Genomic DNA, 10,173 nt, shown 5'->3' with positions numbered 1-10,173 from the left:
TACTTATTTCTTGGAAATACAAACTGTCCATAATGAAAATGAGGATTCTCCTCTTTCTCCTAACGTTGTTATTGCAGGACAAACAGGATGACCAACCTATTGCCTATCCTATAGGATCTAACACGTCTCGGGGATTCTACATTATTAGAAATTGATAGGAAATCATCATCTTAGCAACCACACACCCCAATAACTAATGAGTTATGATCCATATGGAATGCAAGAAAACACCCTCCAATCAAGATGATTCCAAAACCCAAGGATCTCCTTAAGTGAAGTTAGAAAAAAATAGTTCCAACAATAAACTAGCACTTGAATTCAACTTCAAACGCCATAAACCAAGTATGATTTGATAAGTTATGAATCAAACACAAGATTTTGGTTAGAGAACGCCACAAACTAAAACTAGTTTGATAAGTTCAAAGTTCATGCAAGAACTTAAGCAAAAACACTCATAAAGAGCAAACAAAGATTATCATTCAAAATTATATATTTACAAATGAATTTGGCTTTGATATTTATAGCCAAAACAAGACAAAGAAAACTTAAATGGATGTCTTTTGAACTTTCCCACGTTTTTCCCTTTAATTCCCCTTAAAACTCATTCAAATGGTTGTTTTTTTACATTGATAGCACTCATTTTGTAACTCCCAAATGACAACTAAACATGTGCACTCATTTGTAACTCCACACAACACACATATAACTCACACCTAATAAAATAATCCTTAATTAAATAAAAATAAACTAAAATAATTACTTAAGCTAAAACCCAAAAGATAAGAACCCATATAAATATGAATTAAGTCCAAAGGCCTAATCATAGCCAAATGGCTTTTATTCTTCAAAATGGACTGAATGCTTCATTATAAGGTTGGACTCTTATTTTCATACATGAGTTGCATTTTCATTTTGGACCTTTTGGTGCATACCTTTGCAATGGAATCTCATGGCAGCCTTGATTCATATCAGAAACTCACTCAAATGATCTTCCTCCTAGAGTACACCAACCACCATCTTATCTCCATGATTATCATTGTTATTCTACAATTGTTACTTTACATGAACCTTCATCTTATAATTCTCTTTGGCGGCAAGCTATGAAAGAAGAATTGCAGGCTTTAACAAAGACACAAACTTGGGATTTGGTGGATCTTTCGGTTGATAAAGCTGTTGTAGGATGCAAATGGGTTTATAAGATCAAAAGTCATGCTGATGGATCAATAGAACGATATAAAGCTCGTTTGGTGGCCAAGGGCTTTACTCAAGAATATGGTATTAACTATGAAGAAACCTTTGTACAAATTATTTAAATTTATTAATACTAGTTTATTATTTTTAATATAATTATTTTATTTTAGAATAATTACATTTAGAATTATTAATTATAAGAAATTAAGACCATATTTTATTACTTATATATTATATGTCATTTTTTTATATTATTTATATATTTGTATAAATAATATAAAACATATGTTATGCCTATATATATTGACATGACACGTTCTATGACATAACAACTATATCATCCTTAATAACAATGATTTCTTACATATTTATACCATACAAAAATAAGAATGAATATGTAAATTCATTAAGAAATGTATATCAGATTTTTATTAGTTATTTTTATAATTTACATATTAATATTTTATATAAAGTTATTTAAACTAATATTAAAAGACAATATTAAAACAATTTATTATCCTGTAATTGAAAATAAAATATACTAATTTTTTAAGAAAAGAATGATTTTTTAATTTAAAAATGATTCATTTATTAATTCTAAAGAATGATAAGGAATGAATGTTTTAGTAGAAAAGGAGACTTATAATTAATAGGATGGAGGATGTTTCAAACATCTAGGTGACAGCAGAGATTGGTGACCAAAAATTGGAGAATAGTTTTTAAAATGCCCTTTAACAGTCTGTTTCCAACTTATTGTTAGTGGTTTCCCACTATGCATCTATACTTGAAGCTTTGTATTTTTGGTAGATGCCCTATTGGAGTAAATTAGCACTTTAATATTCAGAGTAAACCTATGATTGGAGGCAAGATGTTATACATTTTAATTATTTGTTACAAAATATAATAAGGTTGATAAATGACGTGGAGGAATAATTGATAGATATTAAAAGTCAACATCTACTTGTATATGTAAATTTTGCAAGAACCGGATTCTTGCAAGGTAGCTACTTGTGTTTGATCTAGTCATGGTAGTAGGAACAATCAATCACATTATAATTTTAAAATTAGATCATTTAATTGTAGATTATCCATTAGATTCTAATCAATAAGCGGCCTAATTCATATATTCATTTTGATTCTATCAAATAATAGCAAAGTTGTGATCTCAAGAGATGCAACAAAATGTTGCAGCTTTATATATATATATATATATTTAAAATTAATTTAGAGTGTATTAAGTAAGACCTTTATAGATTACAAAATAAATTCTCAATAGTTTTAAAGCATTTGCATACTCAAAATTCGAACTCGAGATCTTAGTTAAACTAAAAGAGACCTTTACCATCTCATCTATACACTCTTAGATATATTACAACTTATTATAGAATTAGAGAAAATGAAATTATAACCGGATCAAAATTGTGATTGTTGAGCTAGCTTATTAATATAGATGGTTCATTTTTGTCTGTTTGTTTAGATGACATGACTTAGAATTTTTGTACATTCAGACGGGGCGAATTAAGTGATGAGATTAAATGGAGAGCTCATTGATAAAATTGGATATGTTGAGAAAATTTTTTGTGGGTGATACCTCAAAAAATTTAAATACAGTTGCATATTCAAGACTTAAAGTCAAAATCTTAATTAAACTAAAAGAGACTTTTATTATTCTATTTACACATGTCCTTCAATAGAAATAAAATTTTTATATAATCTATCATTTTGGACTAAGTCACCGGCCCATTTTCTAATACTATATCAATTATAATTGAAGAAATTATGCGTGTCCGCTTTTTTTAGAAATAATTGCAAAAATAGCTTATGTTTATGTTTTTGTATATTTTGAAAATTCAGTTTTTAAACATAGTAAATCGAAAAAATTAAAAATATTATATAACTATTTTGAATGACTTTTTTGATGTTACGATGAATATGGTTTATGTTTTATTGATGTTTGGTTAATTTTTGTTTATTGTCTAACCTATACTTTTTTAAATTTTAACTTTATTCATTGGTTTTTATTTATTTATTTAATATTTTCTTATAACCAATTAAGTTTATTAATTTTTAGTTAATTTTAGTTGATGTGTAATTTTAAAAAAAATTAGTATGATTAATATTTAGTTGATTTTTTAGGTATTTGATCTAAATGTATTTTTGTAAATATTTTTTCTAGAGAAGGGTATTTTTGTAAATAACGTTTTTGAGTAATAATTATTATTATAAAAAGAGTTATTTTTGTAGAGAACCCGTTATCATTGCCTGTCCCTGTGCCATTGACCTACTCATTCTTCCGTGGCATCTCCTTCCTTGTTGCTTTCTTCCATGAAGCAAGAGCACTTATCTTTATTCATTGTTTTCTCCGTTTCTGATCGCTGAAAAGGAAACAGGTTAGCTTCTTTATTCTGTTTATCACTTTCTTTTCTTTTCAATATATTTCTTATTTATTGCTCATTCTTTTCTTTTTCTTGCTTTTGTATAAGGTTGAACTTCTCTTTTACTTCTAATTATGATACCTCTGTAACTCGGTGATTAGTTAACTTCTTGACTGTATGTTTTCTTGCCACGTCTTTGAAAATGAAATACAGACAAAGAGAAGTAAGAAATTGGCCTTTAAGCTTGTGGTTTTTATTACTTCCATAATTGCTGAGTATTTTCTTGATCTGATTGATCACCAGGTCGGTTATGTATTCAATTCCAATACCAACATTTCGAATCTGAAATATTAAGTTAAAAAGCTTATCCTTGCTCAAGAAAGGGTTCAGCTCTGAGGGGGAAGACTAGAAAGAATCCAGCTGAAGAAATTAAAGTTGATGTAAAGGAATTGCTGATCAGAGCCATTCATGTCATCATGGGCAGATGCTGTTCTTGAAGATAATAATAGAGCATAGAAGAATTGCTTCATGTGTTTGTGTCCTGTTTTAAAGATTCGCCACCAGCTAAGTGAAAAGTGAAGGAGATGGTGAGGGTTGGTGAAGTCAGAGGAGAAGGGAAGTTTAATAGAGTTTCCTATCGCATCCCTCCTCAGGGCTTACCGCCTGTGAAAGATTATGAGGCATTTGAATCAAGAACATTGGTTTTGGAGGAGATTTATGGAGGTGTTAAAGAATGTTTGTTTAATTGGATATATGGAATGGGAGGTGTAGGTAAGACTATATTAGTGAAAGAAATTTCTTCTCAGATCATAAATGAGCAACTTCAAATGGAGAAGAAAGTTCTTGTAATTCTTGATGATATCTGGGGAAAAAATTGAACTGGAGGAGATAGGAAGAGGCAAGATTTTGTCTCAATTGCATCCGGAAATCATCATATCTTTACTGTAGCATATGGCATTGTATTGGACAGAGAATCACGGTGTAGCATATGTCATTGTATTGGACAGAGAAATCACGGTGTAGTGTCATTGTATTGGACAGAGATATTATGGTACCGAAGGGTGCGCTGCAGCCTCTCTGACTTGTTGCAAAATCGCTGACATTCTCAACTGTTTGAATTCCAAAACTCAAGTAATTTTTGCTATTACGATACTCAGTAGAAAGAAACCATTTTTCCAAACTTGCTAAATCACTTCAATTTCTTGAAAACCTTCAAATATTGCGTCGCGTCAAATAGCTATGGTCTAAATTGTAAAAGATATAGGATAAATTGCATTAGCAGTGTTTGAATTTTCCAAATTTGCCATTTCAATTTTCAGTGTTATTTTCTTTCCGAAAAAAGTATATAAACTTTAAAAGCATTTCCAATCTTTTGTGCGTTATTAGATTCTAATTTGCTGATGTGACTTATCATCTCATATGAATGAAAAGAAGAAAAAAAAAAACTAAAATGGCATTAAATTTGTTAATCTAAAGGAAAATATATATATCCCTTTTCTTTTTCCTCTTCCCTTTTTCTCTTCTTCTTCCTTTTGTGTTTTTCTTTTTTTCAATTTTTCCTAAAAATAGTAATACAAATTCACAATCGAAACACTCAAACTTCTAAAGCAAACTCATTTCAAAACAAATTTAAAAAAAAAAAAATCTTTTTAGCCGGTGTTGTCTGGTGTTAGCGGTGGTGATGGAATTGTCTGGTAGCGACGGTGATGGAGGCGAAGATGATAGGCAATGTTGCACAGAAGGTGATTATGATGGTCCTAGAGTTAGAGGTGGTGGTGGTGGTGGTGGTGGTGGGAGATAACAAATTTGTTTTATTTTTAGCTGCTTACTTGTAATCCTTTTAGTACTATGCAGTCGTTTACCTTACAATAGAAATTTAAATTTGTTTCATAAAACTGTACAAAATATAAACCAACATAAGATTAACTAGTTATTGGAGGAATAGAAAATACTATAATAAATTGCTCACATCACAAGGAAGCGAACTTGCCACACATCCTGGATCTTGATCCATTTTTAAACGTGACAAAATCGTGTATTTTAGATAAAACTCTTAACATAAATGGTAATTTATTTTCAAACCTCTCCTACAATTAATATTAGAAAACTATAATAGAATTCAATCAATAGATATTATGTTAAATAAAATAATGAGTCATTTAAAAAAGGAAAAGAAACTGTTCTTTATCTTCTATTCTATCTATTAACTTATTAACTTTGATTATGGGAGTGGTTACAGGATCCACTGCGCAATACCTTAACTGTTTGCTTTATCTAGCAGAGCCAACATCAATCAGCTGGATTCACCATTTATCAACACATAATTTCCATTTAATCGTATATCTTCTAATTGATTATGCTAAAGCCATCTGCTCCTCCTGGACCAGTATTTAAATTCTTCTGGTGAGCATGTTCATATATATGTGGATGAAACACTGCCTGTACAAAAGTTTTCTCGACAGTTAAAGAAGAAGACACACTCATGGCAGGCAAGAAGAGAAAGATAGATATCATCTCCTTTGTGCAAGTAGAAGAGATAAAAGATGGGGATTGCAGAAATTATGCCTGAAAAACAAATTCAACGTGAAACCCACCAGAGTACGTACTGCTAGAAAAGTAGGACCACCGATTGGTCTTGCGTTCATGCATATTTATCAGCACATGCGGGGGCTTTTTACTAGTAAATAATTCCTTATACAAGTGTTGTTTAATATATGCTTTTCTCTCCCATGTAAACGCAATAGAAAGGTCTGTTTTCTTGTCTAAATTGCGCTCACCATATTTTCTTAAATAACTTTTTACTAGCGACCTTTAATAAAATTTGATGGGCCATGCAATAACGTTCATGACACTTTTTTGTTTTAATTTTTTTTTTTATAGTTTTATATTGATATTAGTTTTTATAATTCATGTTATTTACCCGATATATTTGTCTTATAATTTTATAATTTTTACAATTTATAAAAACACTATAAATAGAATTGATACTATAAATTATAGAATTCAATTTTATAATAAGGGTTCAAGTTGGTTTATAAGAGAAAATATAATCTCACTTGCTACCTCTCATATAGAATCAAATAATTTTATATTTACATTGCCATGTAATAATTCAATATCGTGCACATTAGTAAATAACTGATATTGTGTAAATAACTAATATTGTGTATAATTAAATAAATTTAGGTAACTTAATAAATAAGTACTAAATCATAAACTATTATCCAGAATTTCCAGAGTTCAGACCACAATCACAAACTGATAAATAAGTTTTACTTTATTCGTTAATTAATGAGCTTTGATCTATGGATATTATTAATATCATGAAATTTAATTTAGTGGTATAATAAAATAAACATTATCTGAAAATGTAGAGTAATTTCTTATGGACCAAAATAGATCGTTCCCCAAATTATAGGATTCCAAAATTAGAATCACTAACTAATGACATGACGAGCCGATTGATTAAAAAAGAAAAGGCAATTGAAATCTCTAATGAAATTAATTTTATAAAACTAGTCTCTCCACAAGGTCAAGTCCACAGCAAAAGCCATGTCATCCCAATTAAACCCTCTTCTGATAGATGGTGGGGTAAGGATTAGACCTTCTGCCATGCTGTCAAGTAAAACTGGCATATTAAACAATGCCTCATCATCCAAGAATGAAGTGACAGAACACTCGTTGCGAATCTCAATGGAGACATTAGGGCAAGGCTCTATATTCATGGAAGAAGAGTTTCCATTATTAAGAACTTTCTTTTCATTCTCATCTTGGGTGTCCATCAATGAAAATCTCAAATCATCTTCATGGCTTGGCTTAGAAGACGCAGACGAACAAGAAGAAGACGATGGTGGTGATGTTGAGGATAGATCAGTAGAACTTGGCTTGAAAGCCTCAGCAGCTTCAAGAGCAGCCCTTTTAATATCTTCATGAGAAGACGACTTTGGTCGTGGCAGTATCCAAGCTGAATCAAGATAGTTGAGAGAAGCAAACTCTCCTCTGAATGCCAAAGCAGCAACATCATGTGCCCTAGCTGCCATTTCTGGGGTAGGGTATGTCCCTAGCCATATTCTTGATTTCAGGTTCGGTTCTCTAACTTCACATACCCATTTATTCCCATTTCTTCGCCTTACACCTCTATAAATCGGATGCCTAGTCTCCTTGAACTTGGTCCTCCCTGCTTTCCTCTTCTTTGCTGGAGCCAGTGTTGCCTGGTGAGAAATATGGCTGCATGGACTGCATGGCGAAAGCTTGCACGTTGAAGACGAATCATTTTCTCCATTCTGGTGAGTCAAAGAAAGATATTAAAGAGCAGTGAAGCTAAGGAGTGAAGTATATATATATATATATATATGTAGAAAGTGAAGGAGGGAGGGTAGCTAGGTAGGTCGTGAGACTAGAGATGGTATGAATTTAGACGTTTTCTAGTGTATATTCTGCGTTCAATCCGCGAAAAGGACACGATTTCTTACACGAGCAACACACCCAGAATTTGACGTTTTGCATGTAAATTAATCAACACATTTAATTATATTCACTTCGCAATGTGAAGGATAGGCCAGAGATTGACTGATCGGTCTGGTCTTCCCACTGTATGTTTGCACTTATTAAGGAACAACATTGGATCCATAGGGTACTTGAGCCAGGTCAATACCTGACTATTGACAAGATTTTTAGGAGAAGCAAAGAAATGGTCAATAGTTAGTTTAAAGAGTATGATATAATGCTAATAAAAGAGAAACTTTTACCAGTTTATGCAAACTAATTAAATGTTAGCATATGATATTGCATTTATATCGGATCAATAATTAAATATAAATAATATAACTAATAAATAATATTATATGTCATTATATAACATATAACATTATATGTTATATGATATTACTTTTTATTTTTCAGGAATTATTTTTTTTATAGTTTTCCAAAAAAGATTTCAATTTAATCCCTTTAAAATATAATATTATAAATTTTTGGCTGCTTTTTTTAAAAAAAAAAAAAATCGTTTTTATATTTGGCCCTTTCTCATTCCAATCTTATCAATAATTAAAAGTAGGGCCAGCTCCAACATTTTGGTGGCCCTAGATAATATAAAAAGTAAAAGAAATCACAAATACCTATATTTTAGTTTTTCTATTAAATTTATAATTTTTTATTTCTACTGTATTAAAATATTAAAAATATAATTGTTGAAATTTTATTTTTAAATTTACAGTTTTAGTAGATTTTTTGGTTGTTTTGAATAAAACAACTAAAATCAATTGAAAAACAATTAAAAATAATTGAAAACAGCAAAAATAAATAGAAAATCATTGAAACACGACTGAAAATAATAAAAAATAATTGAGAAACAACTAAAAATAACAACACTATGAATTTAAAAAAAAAAAGGTTAAAAAGCAATATACTTGAAAAGAAAGTTTGTACGGTAAAATGATATTTCTTATTGATTCAAATATTTTTCAAAAATTTCCAAAAATAAAGCTTGAATATTTTATTCATCTATATAAATATCTTTCTAATAAAATTAAAATCCTATTACCTCAATAAATTTCAAATGCAATGTTATTAACAATAAAAGTTAATATTATTAATAATAATAAAATAGAAAAATACAACATTGAAATGCAACATATTCAATGCTAGTGAAAAATCTAAGTGTTTCAATGCTGTGTAAAAATTTCAGCAATCTTAATACGACACCAACTCTAATCCATAATCATAAATCACACATGATATAATGAACGAAATCAATTAATGCATAACTAAATTTAAAAGCTTTTCATTAAATTATTGAGATCAAACTTTGTACTACTATTTTTTTAAATAGACAATATTGCTAAGTCATTTTAATCTCTCTTGTGACTTTATATGCAAAAAATTAAATAAATTGTTGAAATCAGATCTTACTACTATTTCTTTTGAAATGGACAATATTGCTAAATCTTTCAATCTCTTTTACAATGTAGTTGATCAAAATTGATTTTTAAATTAAAGAATATAAATATATAGAGTATCTTATATTTAGATATTATAAATATTTTTTTAGGCCTACATATATAGCCAACAAAACTAATTCTATATTGAACCATTTAAAAAGGACTAGAATTCTAATTTTTTAAATAAACTGTTGAAATCAGATTTTACTGCTCTTGGAGCCGGCACTGATTAAAAGAAGGTTCTTTAGGAAAAAGCAAGTCAATATTTAAAAAAATGATATGCATGTACATATGATGATCTTGTTAGAATATTAAAACTATTCATACAATTGTATTTAAATATTTAGACTTTTGAATTGATAGTTCTTTGATATATATTATATAGTATTAGAGCCTCTACAATAATTAATATCCAACATTTCATAATTTGATTGCAAAAAGGAGTTGTTAATCACAAGAAAAAGAAAAGAAAACTTCTCTTCTTTATTATTATTTTCTTGTTAGTTATTCTTTATTGTCCATTATAGTATCAGAGAAAATGCATACTTGAATTTGTCTTAATTGGATAGTTTCATCTCAATTAGGGTTAGTACATGTGCTAGTCAACTTATAACCATACTTAAATTGAGTATGCCCTTTAAGTTGTAAATAATATGGACAAATAATTG

The 10,173-nt window shown here is 29.4% G+C and overlaps 1 protein-coding gene and 1 long non-coding RNA gene across 2 annotated transcripts; one reads left to right on the top strand and one right to left on the bottom strand.

Moving 5' to 3' along the window:
* Positions 1–3,429: 3,429 nt before the first annotated feature.
* LOC125370813 lies at positions 3,430–4,934 on the top strand. The gene is made up of 2 exons (XR_007216894.1): positions 3,430–3,581; positions 3,870–4,934. It is a non-coding gene; the product is annotated as an uncharacterized LOC125370813 (long non-coding RNA).
* Positions 4,935–6,771: 1,837 nt separating this feature from the next.
* LOC125370924 (dehydration-responsive element-binding protein 1B-like) lies at positions 6,772–8,072 on the bottom strand. Its single transcript, XM_048378381.1, has 2 exons — positions 8,052–8,072; positions 6,772–7,849 (listed from the first exon to the last, which is right to left on the bottom strand). Exons 1-2 carry the CDS (start codon positions 8,070–8,072, stop codon positions 7,082–7,084), a joined length of 789 nt encoding a protein of 262 aa, XP_048234338.1. The 3' UTR covers positions 6,772–7,081.
* Positions 8,073–10,173: the final 2,101 nt, after the last annotated feature.

Source organism: Ricinus communis, chromosome 8 (genome assembly GCF_019578655.1).
Source record: "Ricinus communis isolate WT05 ecotype wild-type chromosome 8, ASM1957865v1, whole genome shotgun sequence".
NCBI lineage: Eukaryota > Viridiplantae > Streptophyta > Magnoliopsida > Malpighiales > Euphorbiaceae > Ricinus > Ricinus communis.
This window is presented reverse-complemented; position numbering and strand designations above follow the sequence as displayed.